A 21,945-nucleotide genomic window follows, 5' to 3' on the forward strand; every position below is an offset into this window, starting at 1 on the left:
GTGAAGAATTTTGTTTTTATTAACTGATCTCTTTAAGTTCTAAAATGTCCCTAAATATGATTCAGTAGGAGTCTGGCTCTCTTAAGCAATAGGCTGTTACCCAAACTGCCACTAGCTCCCTGCTACGGGTCATTTCAGTTCATTTTAGTCACTAAACTGGCCTTGACTCGCTGGTGCCTTTTGGAGCATTTTTAGTGATGTAAGACATTTGTGCTCCAGTTTTAGTCACTGAATGAATTCATTTCTATCAATCTGGAACTATTTTAGCAGGTATTAGTAGATATTAGACTGGTGACCTCTCCAGGGTGTGTCCCGCCTCTTAACCTATCACAGCTGGAATAGGCTCCAGCACCATGGGGGGAAATGTATGAATGAATGGAGTTTCTCCCATTAAGGCGCATCCATAAAGATAAAAATAACACTCTTTACACTCTTGACTCCAGAAAGCCAAGAGAAAACCTAAATGTAAAGAGGGAAAGCTGAGGCATCAAAATGTGAATCCACAGAGGAATGGGTCATATCACAGTAACCATATTACTGTGCAGGTTTCCAGTAGTATGTTTGCTGATAATAAAAATAAAAACTCATCGGTGCACTGGTTGCTCAAACCTCTGACCATTAACTCATCAGTGTGAAGCTTCAAACAGTTGACCTCCTTCTGGCTTCTGGTCCCCGTAAGAGATCAGGCTCTTGATCTTATCTAATCCTTTGTGGTTGTGACGCTGACCTCTGCTGAGCCTGCAGAGTAACCAGCTCAAAATCCGTTTACGTAATAACTGACCCGTGCAAGCATATTACTACAATTTTAGGACCATAGCTTTTATTCTGTCCAGAGTCCAAAATAAATAACTCATAAATAATAAATTTCCTATTTTGCTCAGGTAGCAGTGCCTAGTAGAAAATGCTAATACACTGTTTTCACGGAGGCTAAAATAAACATCGCTGTGACACTTTTAGTCCTTCAGCTTTAAAGGGCGAGCCCGAGGACAAGTTTCTGTGGCCTTTAACAATCAGAATTGTTTACAAAGAAGTGCACAGGATTAAAACTGAGTCATAGCCATGGTTTTAATGCATATTAAACAGGTTACACACAAAGGAAACCAATGAATTATGATAGTGCTCTCAAATGAAGCATTCTAGAAACAGGCAGAACAAGGGTAACAGCAGAAATGTCTTTAAATCTGTGCATTGCATAAGGGAACAAAGGTCTGTTTTTAACTGTAATATGTAGTTTTCACTTTGGAAATTTTAAAAAAAGAGAAAAGTTCCTGCATCGTGTAACAAACTACATGATGTACATGCACGTCATCTGAGTTTGGCCAATGAGCCATTTCATCACATTTTACGTTAAAGTGAACTTCTGTACCAACATATATCACAACCTTAATTGTTGCTTTCCTTTTGTGGTTGTTGAACTGTACAAATGAACAGAAAGATTCTGTGAGCTAATTATTTCAATATGATCGCTGATTTTACGTTTTGAAAAAGGAGTGGGGTGACGGGGCTGTGGGAATAAAGACTCCCATGCAAATTCCTCTGCAAAATTCAAACTGATGCTTATATTTAAAAGAAAAATAATCCATGGGATCAGTCTTAAAGTAAGGCTATTTTACAACATTTCTAGAGAAAGTATATTTTCAAAATATACAAGAGTTGCTATGTCCGACAGCAGCAGAATTTTTTTGTTCCACTCTTCTACTTTGTCAGAAGGCACAGGCACAAACCACAGCCACCACCACTATGTTGCCAATTGTTGCCAGGACAGCAATCCACAGCCAAATGGTGTCACTGGACACTTTGCCGTCATCCTCGGCTTCCGAGGGCCGCGAATAGCCGGCGTTGAGGTTGGACGTGGACGTCTGCAAGGACGTGTTGCCGTTGTACGGAGAATCCATGAAGGCCCCACTCACAGCCGGGAATTGCTGCCAGGTAAGTAGAGAAAGAAAAACAAAACTGGGTGATTAATAAAGTCAGGTGCAACAACACGAATGACAAGCTGAAATATGCGATTAAATAGGGTTTTAATCTGGTACTCAATATTTTAAGGTCTCTAACCTACAATGTAGTGATGAATTGGTGCTATAGAAATGAAAAATATTGCAAGTGAGCACCGTTTTCAGTACAACATAAATAATAGAGTGATGAAAGGCACAACTGGAAAATGATATTTTCTGTTCAGGTTAAACAAACAGCTGCTCCTGGTCTCAGGAGAGCTAGCGTACAGTGACGAGAACGCAGCATCTCAAAGGGATTAATTCTCAGACGGATTAACAGTCCGTCACATGCTTCACATTACTAAAAGCTGCAGAGGCAAACACAAAGAGGATGAAAGAGAAAATCAGAAAGCAAACAAGGCACAAAATGAATCCCATTTTTAGTCTCAGGTGGAGGTGTTTGTCCTCTGTGGGCTTTCATATTATCCCATCAGACAGGAAAGAGATGCAGCCAGTATTCGTAGAAATACGAGCACACGCTCATGTATGTTTACGCTCTTCTTCCAGCCCTACGCACACATTTACACGCATGAGGTCCAAGCCACCTCAAGTTTTAGCCACTTGCTTAGGTTATGTTGCTGTCACTATTCATCCCGGAGGTGTGACACACACGCACACGAGGTTGAAACTCAGGATGCATCGGCATAATCCGCTGTAACGTTTCTCACAAACTCACCAGAACACCCAAACACAACCACACAGGGTGTCTTATACTCTTAAAGCAGAGACTGCACAGTCTGCGATACAAACAGACAGCCCAGTGACCATTAATAATTCTAGTTTTCACCCTGACAGATGAAAAGTTCAGCTGAGTTTGACCCTTGGACTTGTAGGTATTTAGGCATGTTAAGGAGCCGTTCTGTGATTGCTGAGCAACATAATGTTCAAACTTGACTGTCCAAAAAAGGTGAGTCGGATCTGACTGTGTCTGGAAATGTTCATTTATTTGATCAATAGTATATTTTTAAGAACTAAACATTCCTTCTTATCTATACTCATTAGTTTGTTATTTATTTCTGATCACTGCGATCACCCCCACTGCAATAGGGGACGGATGATTTGAATGTAGCTCTTCAAATGTCACGTTCATCCGATGAACAAATGTTTCTGACGCTGCGTCATTGTGACTGCAGCTGAGGTCAGACCTTTGTGACTGTGAACACAGCTATGGCTCTGGGATGTTTCAAACATCAGGTTCAGTTTGACCCCAAGAGCTTCTCAGGCAGCGTTTATGTCCCCATCTACCCTCTCTACGACCTAACTCCAGATGTGACTTCAGGGCAAATTTCACTCATACAGACGTTTTTGTTTTTTTGTTTTTAAGAACTCACTTCGTTATCACTGAATATTTACAAGAGAACTCTAGCTGAGTTTAGTGAATATGCTTTCTGTACAAGGGAGCGGATATTTTTACCTTTGTCAAGTTTAAACGCTAATTTTGAGGAATGAGCAAAGAGTCATTTGAAGCATGACATGAGAACATGGTTAAAATGCCTGCTAGTTTTAACTAGTAAGACTTCTTCTGTCTTCACACCAGATAAAGTACACAAGATTTAATGTGTGTTTGGTTTTATTTTAGTTTTTGGCATGAACTATCTTTGTATCTCATCACTCTTTGACCAGCTATTGGGCACAAAGACAAAACACTGCCAAACAAATCCAGATTCAGGCACAAATATTGAACATAATGATGTATAAAACAGCTAATCCTTGATTTCAATGCATAAAAATCCACTGATCACACGGGGATCAAGCAGAGCTTAGGCTACATGTCCCAGCCAAGCAGATCGCAGAGCTTGTAGTGTACATATTAAATCCAGCGTATGTACAGTATGATGATGTTTTCCAATATACACGATCATTCATTCCCAGCTGTCTCATCTTATCCAAAAGCAGCTGCATGTTTTCATACCGTCCTTGAAAAAAAGGAAGAATTTAAAACATTGCAACCATTAAGATGTGGCAGCATAATTTATGAGAAAACTTTGCGAGTGCCCACAGACGCCATCTAATATCTATATTTAATTAAAACTGCCTCCTGGGATTTTTCACAAGTGAATGCAGGTTTGGAGAAATTTATCATAAAGCAAGCAACATGCAGTCTAATCATACAGAAAATCTAACCATATACATATATAATAGGGGTGCAACGATACTCGTATCGATACTGAACCGTTCGATACAGTGCTTTCGGTTCGGTAGCATATGTATCGAACAATACAAAATTTTTAATTTATTTTATCAACTTTTCCTCTGACGATGCTGTCTGTGTTGAGAGCTCAGTGGATCTGCGCTCGACTCTTTTCCAAAGATGAGTGATTTCTCGATTAGATAGATTTGTTTTGTTTTTTATTTTGTTGTTTCAGCAACATTAAATTTAAAAACTGTACTTTTGAGTTAAAATATATATTTATAATTTTAATAAATGACAAATTAAAAAGGCATGAACTTTTCTTTTGTATCGAAAAAATATTGAACCATGTCACCAAAGTATCAAACCAAACCGCGGCAAAGCATACTGTAACAGTGGGAGTGGTGAAATCGCTCACTTTTTCATTAGAAAGTCTGTGCCCAGAGGCAGTGTCTCATTCTGCGAGTAAAAGGAAAAGGTCATCAAGAAAAGCAGCATGAGCATGAGCAAGTGTTATTACACCACATGGTTGGAGGACAAATTATCCAAAGATATAATGAGTTTGTTTTTAGGATGACACAGTCTGAATTCAAGTAGTTTCTTATACTGTACGCTATGACTCCGCGTGGTCAACTGAAAGTGGAAGTCGGGTCGTACTGTATGGGTGCTAACACATTAAGATCTAATTTCTGATTTTAGTTCTTTTTTTTTTTTCATTTTACCTTTATTTGTTTATTTGAGAAAAAAAGCTCAGTCTTTGGATGGAAAATCTGATATTAAAAGCCTGTGGGGACACGAGAAAGGATTCGGCAAATGAGTTACAAATTAATGAATTAATGAACCGCGGCATAAGCAAATGCTGTGCTCTTAGATGTGAACCAAAGACATCCACTGCAGTATTGTACTACAAATACAATACTTTTCAGCAGTGTTTTTACATACAACCAGCCACACACACTTAACCACACATCTACTCTCACACACAACAAGCTTACAGTCACTGCACTGAGCAGTGTGAAAAGGCAGCAATCTGTTCAGTCACATTAAAGTTATATAAGGAAGTGACGTCTTTCAGTGCTACAGCATCTTCATAGTTTTACTTTAAGTGCTGTTTTTTCACACTTTAGCTCAACATTTTCACTGTGTCCCAATCTCAGAATTGTATGTGTCTCCAGCTAAAAACGACTGTGTTTATTTCTGGATTGTGCATTATAAGATCTAGAAAAATCTAAGCTTGTACTGCAAACTGTAAATAAAGAAATCTAAAGAAAGACATTGAGTGTATATCGTGAACCATATCAGAATTGTTTCAGTTAATTTTCTGTTAAATATTGGATTTATCTAACTCATTGTTTTGCTTTCATTTTTTAGCCACTATACTATAGTAGGCATGGCATAAAAAACAACTTTAAATTCATCTGCAGAATTCATCTCCACAAATACGCTGATATATAACTGTATCTTGATCAGTATGATATAACTGCAATAGAAATGTTGCAAATTAAGTCATATAATAAGTGAGATTAATCCTCTTCTTACTGGATACCGCACAGACTGAGTACTAGATAACTGAGATTTAATTACAGACCACACACATCTAGAAGAAATACCAATCACCAATCACACTCAGAGTGAGAAAGTGATTTAGCAGTGATAGAAACACACCTTCAGTCAAGAAAAAAGCTAAATAGAACCCTAAATTAAAATACATAAATAAACATAATCTTAATGCATATCTAACTCTCAAGAAATAGACAATCATATTCAGCCTGTTGCTGGTCCTGAAAATACAGATCACCTTCTTGTTCACTCTCAAACGCTCTAAAGTAACAAAACAAGTCAAGTGCAAAGCTGCTGGGATACTGAATTTGAGAATGCACCTTACACATGCTTGATCCTCTGTAAGTGTCTGTAAATTTGTCCAAGTTTAACATGCCTTGCATCTGATGCACGGGACATTTTGTCATGCTTTTGATACCAAGAGCAATCTCCATTAAGATCATACGAGTGATTAAAAGTTTCCAAGTGATTCCAGGAATCCTTATACAAAAATCGATGTATCTAAAACACACCATATAATGACAAACAAGCTAGAAAGAAAGTATGAAAACAGAGAGTTGTACCTACTGCCGGCTGTATGCGAAGAAAGAAACCAGTTCTTAGGATGCGGTCTGTCTTGTCCTACGCTCTGACTTAGAGTGCATCCAGAAACAGAGAGGAGCTGCGCTTCATGAGAATGAGAGACCTAACTGCATCTGAGAGAGACACAGTATACACTGAGAGAGAGAGACAGAGAGAGAGCGCTATCCTTTCCAGTGAAAGTGAGAGATGAGTGTACACTGTGAGAGCATGTGTGTGTGCGACAGCTATAGAGATCCCACTGTGAGAGTATGGATGTAAAAATGTGCGTGGGTAAGGGTGGGAGTGGTTTCATCTCCGAAACAGCTGAGCTGGAGGTTTCTAACCTCACTCTGACAGACTATTTATGTATCAGTGAAGGAGAGCCCTGACGGACGGCGAGAAAAGTGAAAAATGATGTTGTTCAGCCGCAAATGAGAAGAACAATAGGGCGGAGGTTTGAGATGCATCCACCTACAGATTTGAACCAGCGGCACTGTGAGCACTCGGCACTCGACTCAGCTTGCTTAGTCAAATGCATGTTGGCATTTCGGGAGCTCGTGTACAAATATTAACAGCATTCATCTGCATGTACGAGTGAAGCCATATGCACAAATTAGAGAACATGTGTGTAAGATAGCATGTCTCGCAGCTTGTGTGCGTCATGCTCTGTGAATCCATGCAGAAGACAACTGTCTCAACATGTAAGTTGTCTCAGTCACTGTTTAAGACCGCCGTACTTTTTGTTAAAACATGAACAAAGGGTTGGTCAAGTGTTTGCACTCATACACAGCAACAGTGCCTCCTGCTCATCCAGTTCAGGGTTAAGATGGGTCTGGAGCATGTCACAGCTGTCAGGTCACCAGTCTGTCGCAGGGCCAACACAGAGAGACAGACAACGATTTACACTTTAGATTCACCAGTTAACTTAACATGCATGTCTTTGGACTGTGGGAGGAAACCAGAGTAACCACAGAGAAGGCATGCAGGCACAGACAGGACATGCACACTCCACACAGAAAGGTCAGTGAATTTGAACCCAAGACCTTCTGCTGTGAGGCAAAACTGCTAACCGCTGCACCCCTAATACTAATGCTTAATTAGTAATTCACAAATAACTACTATATTATTAGTTACAAGCCCCAAAACAGAAACATACAAGTAAAGGAATGGAAAGAGAAGATGTTTGCAGAGAAATAAAGAAACAAGAATCAGAGCAGGTCTTCTGCCTCTTAACTTTTCACTTCCCACCCGTCACGCCGTAATATGTAAACTTTTATCCTCCTAACTTCATCCTGATGTTTGCCTGAGACTGCTGCCTCTGCTTCTACAAATCTTTATGCCCTGCTTTTGACCTCCTCTACATCTTTCTCGCTCTTCAAATGTAGTGATATCACCCATAAAATTAACACATTGCTGTTTTGCTTTCCTTCTCACATCATCTAACCTGCTATTTTTTCCTCCACTATCCTTTCATGAATCTCTCCCTGTTTCCCTGTGCATCACTTTACTCTCTTGATTCAAAGCGTGGTAGTATCATCCCTCCCTAGATGATGTAGCGTATAGTGCTGCAGGACTTGTAGTACTGCCGAGATATATCTATATATATTAGAATTAGAGATTTCTTCTGTTCATCTGTTTAGAATAAGTTAGCATTTGAGTCTACTCTCTGTGCCCATCTGCATGTGCATCCTGTTGTTGCTTAGAGTGAGGAAGCACATGTGTAGCCTTTATGTTTCTGCATGAGCATATGTGTTGGCATTCATTTGCTTGTCTCTGTTCTAAATGAACAGGTGCAGGAAATGCATGCCTATGTAGATATAAAGCTTATTCTGTGTGACTGTGTGGTTGCATACACGTGTAAATGTATATGTGTCCAGGACAGGCATGGTTTATAAAGTTATGTAATGTGCTTCTACACTGAGGGCAGATAGAGAAAGCGCCTTTTGTAATCCCACACTCATGTACACACAAGACACAAATGAATGCACACACATATGCTGCAGAAACACGCATTCATCAATCACTGAAAGTGCACAGTTATCTAAAATTAGAGGGGATTGAAGTGAAGAGAAAAAAGATGGAGAGAATAAAGAGGTCCATACTCACAGATGTTTTATTAGATATTCGTCTTCAGAGACGTAGTGTATCTTTATTTTAAAGTGTGTTTCAGCTTTATATGCAATATCTTTAAAGAATGGGAAGATTATGTTTTCATTTCACCTTTGACAGGTTAGATATTGCCATGACTGGGATCTTTGGTCCATATGGTACTTATTTAAGAGAAAAACATGGATGGAAGAAAAAGGGGAAGAGAGAAGGAGAGACAGAAGAGAGAAAAGTAAAAGGCTGAAAAAACAGCCTCACAGCATCCAGCTGTTCATCTTCTTTGTGAAACATCTGTCACAAAATTACAGGCAGTGAAAGCAGAGGAAGAGGAAGAAAATACAGATGAAAATGATGCTTAGCTACTTCTTTATTCATACAGTTTGCACAGTTAGCTCTGGACTGCTCTGTACCCTCACTAGGCATTTTCTGCATGGTTTTATTATATAAGGAATGTTATAATGTTATCGATACATTAGATCTGTAGAATCTCCCCCCAAAACACTTCTGTAACAGAAGAGGCTCTCGCTAATAAGCACAGGTTAGTTAGCATGATCCAGAGCATTTTAAACATGCAATCTATAGAGGATTTATATCTGATGAACCAGCAAACATTTCTACCTAAAAATGTACTTATTGGCTACATGATGTTATTCTTTAATAATAAATCTGATATTTGTTCAGTGATGGAAATGCTTATTTTAAAAAATGTCAGAGATGCATAGAAAAGAAAATAATATTCAAAATGAACCAGTTCTTTGATACAGTCTTTCTCCAGCCATCTATCCATGTTGTTCTAATTCGGTGTCTTGGGAAATCTGGAATCTATCCCAGTTGTCAGGTCAAGAGCTGAGGTATAACCTGGACAGGTCATCAGGGCTAACATTGACAACTCATGCTGACACTCACACCTACTACCAGCTACCACCCTGAGCACACCCAACTTTACCTGATCACAAGTCTCAGTTTTACTACACAAGATAATTTAAATAAATAAATAATCAAATGGAGTAATAAAGCAAGCTTGAGTGGCTTATGGTTCTGAGGCCACGGTACTGGGTTATTATTCTGTGATTAAAAGAATAAAAGCTCAAAAAGGTACAATATATGCAAATCATTAAATTACATTTGTAGAGTTTTACAGACCTGCTGATATTGTCTCCTGCTTGCAACACGCCTTAGAGCCTTTGAGACAAACCTAGTTTAACTGAGTTCATTTTAAATCACACCCAAGACATGATGGTTTGCCCTGAAATAAATGACACCAAGCAAACTAAATCAAAATGTAGTATGCAGCTGAAAATAATTTCCATAATTTATAAGTTAATGAGCCATGTGATGAGAAGAAATGTCTAAGGCGAACTTTAGCTGAATGAATTCATGATAAGAATTGAAGCAGCAATTGTGCGAGGAGAGGGGGAAAAAGAAACAAAATGAGCAAGAAGACGAGCGAAAGAAAAAAAGAGATGACCGCACTCGGTGATGAGCAAGTGCGAGTACTCTGCAGAAGAGCCTGCTCTTATGGCTGGTTGAATCTTTGCTTAGTTTTGCTGGAGGCTTCAAATCCTGACTGACAAACAAAGAGCAGCATTCACTCAGTTATTGTGTGCTTCAGACACACACACATACAGTATAGGTAGTGTAACTTAATGTCACTTACGCATTCAATTTTAAAAAAGGATTAAAGGATTTAACTGAATTTATCAGTTAAATATGATAATGTTAGAGCAAATACAGTTGTGATGAGAAGTTTACAAACACTCGTCAATGATTATTTGTGTCTGTATGTATAATTTTGACATGAGAGAATAACGCCTTAATGCCCACTCACATCCTGGGACATCTGACCGCAGGAAATCACATGATAGGGTGGGGTTAGGTTTCACAATGAGTTTACCCGAAACCTTGGCTGATTGTGACCCACTCCCGTTTTCACATCTTGGCTCATGTGATTAGGTAGAGGATCTTTAGGCGGTCCTTTTGTCTCTCTCGGGGGGAAACTCCCACAGGGCTTAAATCTGGGACTCTCCACCATTTGACTCTAGAAATGAAGAAGCTTTTTGGATGAGAGGTGAAACGTCTTCAAGCAACTTAAAAAAGTCCAGAAGCTTTTCTTTCTAAGCTCCTTAGACTACACTGTAAAAAAAAATATATAAAAGTATTTTACTGTGTATTTTACAGTTTTGTACTGTTCTTCTAGAATATAATAACCATCCGGCCATACAAACTCCGTCCCAAACTCCACCAACTGGGACTGAACTCCTCTCTGTGCAACTGGATTGTGGACTTCCTCACTAATCACAGACAGAGTGTCAGAGTGGGTAAGAACACCTCTTCCACCCTTGTGGTCAACACCGGTGCCCCTCAGGGGTGTGTCCTGAGCCCTCTGCTATACACTCTCTTCACCCATGACTGTATTTCCTCCTGCGCGTCCAATCTCATTGTTAAGTTTGCCGATGACACCACAGTGCTCGGACTTATATCCAACAACGATGAGACAAACTACAGGACAGAGGTGCAACAACTAGAGTCATGGTGCCACGACAATAACTTGGTCTTAAACACCAAAAAGACCAAGGAGATCATTGTAGATTTCCGGAGGAAGGGTCATAACAACCATCTGCCTCTCTTCATCGGCAGTGAGGCGGTGGAGAGGGTGAGCAGTTTTAAATTCTTGGGGGTAACTGTGACCGAGGACCTGTCCTGGGGCAACCATATCACCTCAGTTGCACGGAAAGCCCAACAGCGCCTCTACTACCTGAGGAGACTGCGGAGCGCACACATTCCCAGATCTCTGATGTTGAACTTCTACAACTGTGCCATCAGCAGCGTTCTGACGTATGGATTTCTAGTGTGGTTCCCCAGCTGCACCAAGGCCGATCAGCAAGCACTCCAGCGGGTGGTGAAAGAAGCTGGCAGAATTATTGGAATAAGTCTGCCAGAGATTAGTAATATCTTCCCCACTCGCTGTCTGAGACGGGTGCACAGTATTCTGCGGGACCAACATCACCCTGCGCGCCACCTTTTCCACCTGCTGCCCTCAGGGAGAAGGTACAGGTCTATACAGGCCAGAACATCCAGACTGGCCAACAGCCTGTATCCACAGGCTGTGAGGCTCCTGAACTCTCTGCCCCCCTCTCACGGACAATAACCATATCCAACTTCTTAATAGCACTGAACTTACTTGTCAGGTTCTCATGTTTACTTGTCATGTTCTCATGTTGTTGCTAAGGATTGTCTTATTGCACTGGAGTCACACTGGGTTAAATATTTACACTTGGGTTTTAAGGGGTATTTATTATTTTCTTCATTATTTTATTTACGGGTTGTACGGAAGCCCCAAATGCAATTTCATTGTTCTCTGACAATGACAATAAATAAATAAATACAATACAAATACAAATTAAATTCACATAAATAGACTGTGATTTTACATTTCAAATGTAAATTAACGTAAAATCACTGTAAATGTAATAAAACATAATTTTCTTGTTTTTTAAATGTATCTGTCTGTACATATGCATATTTAGATTGTTAAAATACAGTCACAAATGTATCATAATTTCACAAATATTTGTCCGTTATTTGAAAGATTGAACTGTTAAATTCAAATGTAATGCTATGGAAAAATATATAGAATGATTCTTATAAACTTTTTTACATCAAATAATTATTATTATTATTGTTATTTAGGGCGATCGTGGCTCAAGAGTTGGCAGTTCGCCTTGTAATCAGAAGGTTGCCGGTTCGAGCCCCGGCTCGGACACTCTCGGTCGTTGTGTCCTTGGGCAAGACACTTCACCTACCACCTACTGGTGATGGCCAGAGGGGAATTATAAAGTGGAATTGTAAAGCGCTTTGAGGGTCTCAAAAAGCGCTATATGAATGCAATCCATTATTATTTAAACCAACTGTTAACTGTATATTTCTGTACATTTAAGTATTATTATTCATATTGCCGCATTCATTGACCTTGTTTATAGGTAATTTCATTGTTTAATCACATTAAAATGTTCCTAATTTAATGTTTAAAAGCACTTGAAAAAGGCAAAATCCCATGTAAAATTAGGGCAACAAACTGTATTGTCATTACTGAAAATAACCGTATTTTCATGAGAAAGTTATTTTCTGTTATTTTATGGTATTATTTTGGCACCCCAGCTGCCGGAATATTAATGTTTTTTAGGATTTTTTTTTACAGTGTACGATGACCTGGATGACTGAGAACCTTTACAGACATATGCTGTAAAATCATTCCACCCTGGAAAAACAATATTGCAAAGAAATCCTTAAAACTCCAAAGTTACTATGATATTCATCCCTGTGAAACATGGCTGTAAGTTTCTGACCACAACTGTAAGTCCATGTATGGAGGAGGTTGGGGTTGACAGATGGGTCAACAAACCAACAACAAACGCAGCAAGTAAACCTTAACAGGCAGCTGCTAGTTTTCAGCTTCTGTGTAACACCCATGCACTGATTGTTTTGTTTTCCCTCACATGCATGTACTCATCACTGGTAATTACCAAAGTGGTTTAATCCAAACCATAACCTAACCAAGTATTTTGGTGCCTTGAACTAACCATACAGTGAATGACAATATCCCTCTGCTAACTGGTTGGAAAAAGTCAGGACAACATACAGTCATCAAAGGCAATAAAAAATGAATAAAAAAGCCAAAATAAATTCAGTCATACAGTAGATACAAATCTTTTTAAATGGCTGGTTTGTATTTATTTTCTGTACTACAGAAGGATAAAATCCTTGGGACTTGCGTTTTATGTCATGTCTTCCATTTGCTTTTTAGCAGGAAAAACAAAATGCCAGTAAATTTTTTGTGCTGCCTCTTGTAAAACAATTTTCCCCGACTTTAATCAATGATTTATAAATAACCATTTTCATCACTTTTGAACATGGACATTTCGTTTTGTCTTATTAATAAGTTATGAAATTCAACCTCATACATAAAAATATATGTATGAGGTATCATGCAATATACCTTATACCGTAAACAGTTGTTCCTTAGTCAGTCATTTCCCTTTGATTATATAATCTGATTATGTTCGTATTTTAGTCTTTTTCCTATTCATGATGATGTTTGAGCGCAGAGGAGTTCACAGGGAGCACGCCATGTGAACTCCTCTGCGCTCAACCATCATCGTGAATCCTGGTCTTGTTATCACTTGAACAACCAAGTCACGCTGCCATGTAACAAAATCACATGTACATGGATTACTGAATGTGTTACCTCATAGGTCATCTGACCTTATCAGGAATGCTTCTGACGGTTGTATGAAGCCAAGTTATAATGTAATACATAAAAGGAAACACTGAAATATTGCACCGGAGATTATACTACACTGCCAAGATATCATAGAAAATGAATGAAACACGTCACTGCATTAACATTTAAAGCCTCAGTAATGTGAATAAACGCAGACCAGAATGATACGGAACACTGTTAGACGGTCTAATGCACAACACTGTCGAATGATTGCTTTTTTCCATGTGCTCCAGGAGTTGTTTCCAGCACGATAGCATCTTGATACTTGCCCAGGAATAAGAAAATAATGACAAAACATGGTCCACTTACACCTTTAATACATCAATTGTTCCATATCCAAAGTTCCAGGTGAAGATGTAAATGAAGCTTCGGTTGCTCTGCATCAATAAATAGCAAGTGCTACAGAGGAGGAATGAGCATAAAAGGAGTAACATTTTTATGGGCTGTAATTTCAAATGAAACTTTTCGACAGCTCAAAAAATATCACCAAACATCCAAATCATTTTTGCAATTTGTCACAAAATGTCCAAAACCGGAATTTCCCAGGGAGACAAAGAGGTGCAACACTGAGAGATGAAGATTGAGGATATGTTAGAAAGATTATTATTAATTTTTATTTTAAAAAGGTAAGGAAATTTAAATCTTACATCTGATGCCCTCATTTATTTATAGTTTTTAAATAAGATATTTGATTCTACATTGTGATTATTAATTTTTTTTTTATATCAAATTGAAGTATCTAAATTTTGTGTTATTCAAAGGCTGCATGAAAGTTTTAGGGAGTCTGATACAGTTTAATGCAGGCTAAACTATTTAGTTTGCAGTATTGTTGTACAGCTTACAGTAATGCACTGTGCTGGATTGGTGCAGAGCAGGCTGTGGTGTTCATGGTCAATATTGAGTTACATAAATAATAAATAACTTGAAAAATTTTATATTAATTTCATGTGTCTAGGGGTCGAAAATCAGCCATATATCTTGTGAAACATCTACTTATATCTTGTTAAAATCAGTTAGGTGAGTCCATAAAGAGCAGTGAATAATGAAGTAACAGCACAGCTGATTACTGCCTGTACACAAAGAAAAATCTCCAGGAGCTTGCACTACTTTATGATCAGCCCACCTGTCAAATCCACTTTAATCCCTCATATTACCCCAGTTATACTATATATATATATATATATATATATATATATATATATAATTCCGTGGGATAATAAGTATATCAATATTATATATATATATATATATACTCATATATTGAACCGTTCGATACAGTGCTTTCGGTTCGGTACGCATATGTATCGAACAATACAAATTTTTTATTTATTTTATCAACTTTCTTCTGACGATGCTGTCTGTGTTGAGAGCTCAGTGGATCTGCGTTCGACTACTCCGCCTAGGCTGCACTGTCGAGGCAGATCCACTGAGCGCAGCGCAAGCTAGCAAGACAGAAGCTAAGCCGTTCAACAGGCTTGAACCCCCACATCAGATCTGGCTTAAATTTTCTTCTGGCCCTCAACCTACCCGAAATTGAACCTCCCCCACCCTCATTCAGATCTGGCGTTTGGAACTATCTTGGTTTTCATGTGAAGCATGACCCTGATGGTAAGCGCGTCATGGACAAAAGTAAAACAGTATGTCGGATGTGCCACGCAATGCTCAATTTGTGGGAACTAGTGCGTTAGCGCAGTTAGCTTGTTAACGTGTTGACGCCGTCCAGCCCCACGCACGGGGCGATCCGCGGTAACTTGTTAACGGAGATTTGCCGCGTTATGGCGTTAATGTCATTTTAACGAGATTAACGCTGACAGCACTAGTGGGAACACAACGAATATGACTGCACATTTACGCCGACATCATCCTAGTGCAAAGACAAGTGGAAGCAGACAAAAACAACAAGCAGCATGCTACAAACTTTACCCGAGTCATTTAGACAGCCGTTAGCACATGATTCTCCTTATGGGGACCTGATATGTTTAATATGCTGCTGAGAATATAGCCCAGAAGAAGCGTATAGTATAGCTTTTATTTTGGAAAGAGACATTTCTCTGTAATAAACTCTCTTTTCCAAAGATGAGTGATTCCTCAATCAGATAGATTTTTTTTTATTTTGTTGTTTCAGCAACATTAAATTTAAAAAATGTACTTTTGAGTTAAAATATATATTTATAATTTTAATAAATGACAAATTAAAAAAGCATGAACATTTTTTGTATCCAAAAAATATCGAACCGTGTCACCAAAGTATTGAACCGAACTGAACCGTGAATTTTGTGTATCGTTGCACCCCTAATATATATATATTAAAGCATACATTTAGGCAATGACATGTTCATTGCATATATCAAGTCTAAACTTAAATAGAAGATAGGAAATAGGAACTGTTCATCAGAAGTTAATTATCAAGTTTCTAAGGTGAAGTGTGAGTTGACAGTTGAATTATTTATGTAGCAATGTGCAGTTGTGTCCATCCTGTCTCATGTCTGACGTGTGATACTAATCTATCATGCCAACCATTGTGAATGAATAAAGCATCACAGAGGTTATAGTACGCCGCAGGGCATTTATGTGTCCTCCCCTCCGTGCCTTTATTTGTCATGACTTCAGTTATTTCTCAAGGCTATCTCAACCCTGTGCTGAAGGAACAAACACGTGAGGTGCTTCATGCAATGTTAAACGACATACAGACATTCTTTGAAATCAACAAAAAGACTTCCCAAACAATGTGAAGCACACAAAGTAGAAACAAAGAAACTTTGTAGGCACATTTCATACACAATGGCTAGTTTGGATTTACATAATTACATAATAATTGCATAAAAAAATCAAAACACCTTTAAAGTGCAAAACATAAAAACCTTGTAAAGTATATTAAAATCAAGGAACCCAGTTTAAAGGAAATGTAAAAATAAAGAACCAAGGCAAAAAATAAGACACTACAGAAGTTTTCTCTGGAAGCTCGCTCCATATTTATAGTGCATGCTACTTTAACGCTTAATGCTTTTTCCATCTTTATGTCAAGACAGAACCTGCTCTGTAGTACATGATCATGCTCTGTCATAAAATATATGAAGTACTGCTTTGCAACCTTTACACAGTAGGGGTCAAGAAGTTGTAGAAGTTGGTCAGAAAGTTAGTGGAAAAGCAAAATATTACAGAACGATTCATGTCAGCAGTTCAGCGTCTGATAAATAAGTCTGGGTATTAAAGAAATGCATGACTCGCTAGTGTAACTGCTACAGAAACTGTTTATATACAGCTTCACTTTCAAACTTCCTCACTCATTTTTGCTGACAAAACACGGCTGAGAAAACACTTTAAAAGCACAGACTACCAAATAATTCACACTGGATGAAATGAACAACACCAAACATGGCTTGGAGCTAAATGTAGTTTGGTAAACCTAAGCTATGTATAAAAAAAAGCTTTACTTAGTTTATATACACACATATAGATAGATAGATAGATAGATAGATAGATAGATAGATAGATAGATAGATAGATAGATAGATAGATAGATAGATAGATAGATAGATAGATAGATATTGTGTGTGTGTGTGTGTGTGTGTGTGTGTGTGTGTGTGTGTGTGTGTGTGTGTGTGTGTGTGTGTGTGTAAATATATAAATTCACTATAACACAAAAATGTCTTGTGCAAGCTCAGCTTGTAGTTTGTGTCCATCAGTCACATGTGCAGTCGATGATGCTGCCAATGTCACGTATTTGTTAAGGCCGTTGTGATTCTTTGCCATGTTGTTTGGGATGATGTGAGCCCTGAATACTGATGACATATGCTTTACACGGAGGTCAAGTAACGGGTGGCAGCTGTTTGACTAATGTGCTGCCTGGGCATGCATTCAGTCAGTCATTATCATGCCTGAAAAGAAAGTGGGGTTCAATTCCAGGAGAGAAGATGTGATACTTAAAAAAAAAACTAATTCCCTTCCTATTGTGGTCCTATATTGATCATTATTTTAAAAAATATCAAATATGATTGCAGTTAAACTACTTAGATTAATGTAGTTTTACTTGTCCTCAGTACTGGACAACTGGACATCAGTAACAGGGAACTTCTTAATGCTGAAAACAAAATACAAAAAAAAAAGTATGATCACATATTTTGGTCATAAATGTGTATTCAGGCAGAACAGCAAACGTATTAGTAGTTTTAGTTCTCAGTATTACATACATGCTTTACTTTACAGACCTGTAGTTCTGTATAGATCACTGTATGGATGTGGGTAACTTATTTGTTAAACAAAGCAATACGAAAATCTGATCCATGTTTCTTTGTTTTGGATGAACTGGAAGAACGAGCTGCTCGTGATGGATCCAATTTGCTGTGTGTGATACGCAGATGTCGCTCCGAAGCATCTGATAAACTCTTTAGCAGATGGTAATCTGACCTATATTTACATCGCACACACTTTGATTGGCATTGCTTAATTAAGACCAGTCTAACAGTCACTCCCAGAAAGAAAAAAAGGGGGTTGGGATTGAAAGAGAGGAAAAGGGTCAACAGAGGAGCAGTCTTGGAGGTTTGTTGCTCAAGGACACGCAGCATCTACAGGATTTGACAAATACATATTGAAAAAAACATTTCACTTGTTTCCTTTTTCTTTTAACTCTTCTGAAAGGTCAACCTTGAATTAGGCGGATTATGAAACTGATTTCTTTGCCACTATATTTTGTGCCATATTTAATGTAGTGGAAACATTATATTTACATCCTTCATCAGCTCAGTTGTGACCTTTGAGCCTTTCACCTGAAAATACGTTCTTTTCTTAACAAAGTTTTGGAGATGCGTGGTTTTAAGGTAGCGACGATGATGCGACACTGACAGTTAGTGTGGGGTGATTAAAGACCACACATTGAGCACATCTGATGAACTATCTAAGAACAGATGGCTATCAGATGAGGCTTTCCATCAAACTCCTTCAGCCAGACAGAGTTCACGTCTGGAGCAGAGAAGCTCAATGAGTAGAGGATTAAAGGGAACTACCACTCAATTGAGGGATATAAAACTGTTTATTATTGGTTGAAAGAGTTTATATTTTAACCTACAGCACACATGCAGAAAGTCTAACCAGCTGTGTGGAAAAGCTTTGAGCTTCTGTTGCCATTACTTGAGCATGTCTTTGCACTGAGGGTGTGTTGATTTAGTGCCCATAAGCAGATGGTAACAGGAGACTTTGCACAACAGGGTACCCATCAGGAAATAGGTACCCAATCTCCAAAACTACTGTGTGTGATACAGTGACATCTTCTCTTTGTGCCTTTGCATCATACTGTTTGATATATGAAAGCTCTTTTTGCCAAATTGGAAAAATTATTTATTTCCCCAAACAGCAGGTTTTCAGATGTGATAAATAAATACTTCTGTGGCATATTTCATCGGGAGTCTATTAAACTGTGTCTGTTATGAATGAATGCTGTCACAACCACTATCTTTTTTTACATTTTGTCCAAAGACATGTAAAAAAAATGGTTTCTAACTGTCAATAACACTATTTAGTCCTTAAAAAAATCCTTTAAAAATGATCCGTCATATCTGTAAGTTCATTTATCCTTTCCACATAAAGAAAGATGTATCTATTTTATACTTGCCATTAAATAATTATGATTTAAAAAAAAAAAAAGACAAGCTAATAGACAGCCTAGTTACTCAAATATTTTCTTATGAGAAAAAGTAAAAAATCATCTTTGGAGATGCACTATAGATGCTTCCTATTGCAAATAAAGCACTACAGTAAAAGTGACTCAGTTCCTCAAAGAGCACATTCAGTGATAATAGGAGTTTTAATGTGCTTGCACTTAAAAGCCTGTGGACATATTGCAAAACACATCTGTAGGCTTTATAGCCCTCCAATACCCAAACGGGTCACTACTGCAACATAAAACATTGCCCTCAGGTTATAGCTAAAGCTCAAGATCATAATTCAGAGGCTGGGAAAAAATGAGAGAAGAATATTCTTTCATGATTCAGAGTAACAGGATAGAGGCTGCTGTGTTAACCTTTAAAGAAAAAAGTCCAAGTTCTTATTTTTGTAAGCATGTTGTTCTTTGGATGCTATTTTAATGAAAGACTTTTAAATGAACTTAGTGGACTGGAAAGCTTCACTGGATAAAAAGTAAAATGTTGAGTTGCTGATGTGCAAAAACTGCTTCATTCATGCATCCTGAAAATGGAAAGCCCTCTATCTGACAGTGATGTGATTTTTTAAATTATAACACTTGAAGGCAAATCAACATACAGCAAAGGAATATGCATTCAGTTTGAGTCATGTGAGCAGTACCCTCATGGACAACGATGTCTTTGTGAACAAAGCTGTACCCCAAATTGTTCTCAACTGTATTTCAGTCCATGTGAGTGTATGCCTCATGGATACTTCACTCCACTTTGTTAAGAATTGGCAGAAAGACGAGAAAAAAGCAGCGCTGATGTGACTCAGTTGTTTAAATCAAGCGTGAGTCCTTGCTCGCGTGTCTACTTTGGGAGAAGCTACTGCACAGACTGCTTCTGACTCATATCTGTATATGTGCTCTGTCTAAAATTGTACAAATAATGTGCAATTTTGTACTCTTCAGTGTACAAAAAGTTTTCTAATGATTCAGTGACTCAGTCTACACACTGTAGCTACAATTCCCAAGTAATAATAAAGGCTGATAAAAGTAGACAGTGTGGGATCTGTACTTTGTCTACTTTTATAATAATTTCACTACAACACACTATGTCTGGAAAACCTTGATTACTATGAGATCAGGCTGTGGGCTTTTAAAGCGTTGATACTGGACAACATATGAACATTTGACCACTACAGCCAGGGAATCCAGTGGATGTAGCAGAAGTTGGTGGCATGGTCACTGTAAATGAGTGCAAAGTTGTTCTAAATGATAACCAGTTTTTAATAAAGGTCATCGCAAGGCATAAGTCCCCTGTAATTAAATGGAATTCCACTGTTAATTTTAAATTACAATTTCATTATATTTACCTACAAATTCTTAAAGGTAAGAGTAAGGGGGTCACATATCAGGTTTTTACTTTAAACGAATCAATACTATAAGGAAATTTAAATATTTAAAAATTTATTACAGTAATAGTGTGCAGTTTAATGGTAATATTTCCCCATCTGACATCAAAAGTACACTGTACTATGGAGTGGATTCACTTTGCCTTTTTACACCTTTAGATTCATTAGGTTGTTGTGTATGATGGGTTTTTCTATTCGTCTCTGTACTTTTATTTTACTAATTAAAATGTGATAAGGACTATTCTTGTTTTTCAGCTTACAAGAAAAGAAATACCTGTAAAAATTTGGTCTACGTGACTTTATAATGATGGAGCTGATTCTAACTCGTTTTTTTCTTTTCTTCCACTGTTGTGGTTTAAATTTAACTTTCAGACAGAGGTTTCTTCATGCTTGTAAAACACATGGAAGCCAAGGTTAAGCCACTCCATATCGTACAGTGTACTTATGACGAAAGACTGGGAAATATTGTTTGTTTTAAGCAAAATTGCCCAGAATTTATACAGTACTTCAAATTTCTTACAGTATAATTTGTGTACCCTATTCTAGGGTAGCAAATCATCCTTTAAGTACTTCTAGGTAAATATAAATACATATTAATTTCAAACAAAATACAGTGAAATTCCATTTTATTACAGGGGAAGTAAGTATTATAACAGTGTTACCTCTTTGTCTTATGATGACACATTTTTATCCTGATGGGAGTGCTCTCTTCTAAAATCACATTGTCTCAATCAGTTTCTACCATGATCCAGTATCTCGTTATCTCCTCTTTAGTAAAAAAAAAAAACTTTTTAAATATCCTTCTAAAAGTCATAAAGTGAGAGCTTATATGGATAACCATATTTCTGTTTCCTTACCTGTGCAGACATCAGTGATAATTCCATTGTCCCGGGGTCAAAGGTTGCCAGCTAGAGCGTCTAAAGAAGGCGGTCTTTAAAGTAGAAGTCAGACAGCTGACAGCAAAGAAAATAAAAGGAGAAGAAAAACGAGTATGAGGGCTTCAAAACGGCACTGCTGTGCTTCACTCAGTGTACTTGTGAATGCTTTTCATGCTTCACAGAAGAGTTTCTTCTCTCAATACATGTCTCTCTCTCCCCCTCTCTGCCTTTGTGGATGTGCATGTTGCACATAAAGCATGCTGATATGGCTTTGGCACTAAACTCCACGTCTTCCTCTTACAACTTACTTTGGATTGAACCCCATAATCCCAAAGGTGGATCCTTGAATTATGAATGTATTGCGTGCATGTTTTTTTTAACCCCATTATAAAGGAGTCACAG

General features: G+C 38.0%; 1 protein-coding gene across 3 annotated transcripts; it reads right to left on the reverse strand.

The window, feature by feature from the left end:
* Window positions 1–1,051: 1,051 nt before the first annotated feature.
* On the reverse strand, window positions 1,052–21,703 carry LOC106632446 (uncharacterized protein C14orf132). Of its 3 annotated transcripts, none has more exons than XR_001335812.2 (2): window positions 6,253–7,287; window positions 1,052–1,922 (listed from the first exon to the last, which is right to left on the reverse strand). XR_001335812.2 is itself a non-coding variant. In XM_014329962.2 (2 exons), the coding sequence occupies exons 1-2, from the start codon at window positions 21,547–21,549 to the stop codon at window positions 1,704–1,706; spliced, it is 246 nt and encodes an 81-aa protein (XP_014185448.1). In that variant the 5' UTR covers window positions 21,550–21,703; the 3' UTR covers window positions 1,052–1,703. The 3 variants fall into 3 exon arrangements, 1 of the variants encoding a protein (XP_014185448.1); XR_001335811.2 differs by having other exon boundaries at window positions 6,249–7,287; XM_014329962.2 differs by lacking the exon at window positions 6,253–7,287 and adding an exon at window positions 21,523–21,703.
* Between the last annotated feature and the right edge of the window lie 242 nt (window positions 21,704–21,945).

This window comes from Haplochromis burtoni, unplaced genomic scaffold (assembly GCF_018398535.1).
Source record: "Haplochromis burtoni strain Fernald_Lab_line unplaced genomic scaffold, NCSU_Asbu1 Contig_15, whole genome shotgun sequence".
Lineage (NCBI taxonomy): Eukaryota > Metazoa > Chordata > Actinopteri > Cichliformes > Cichlidae > Haplochromis > Haplochromis burtoni.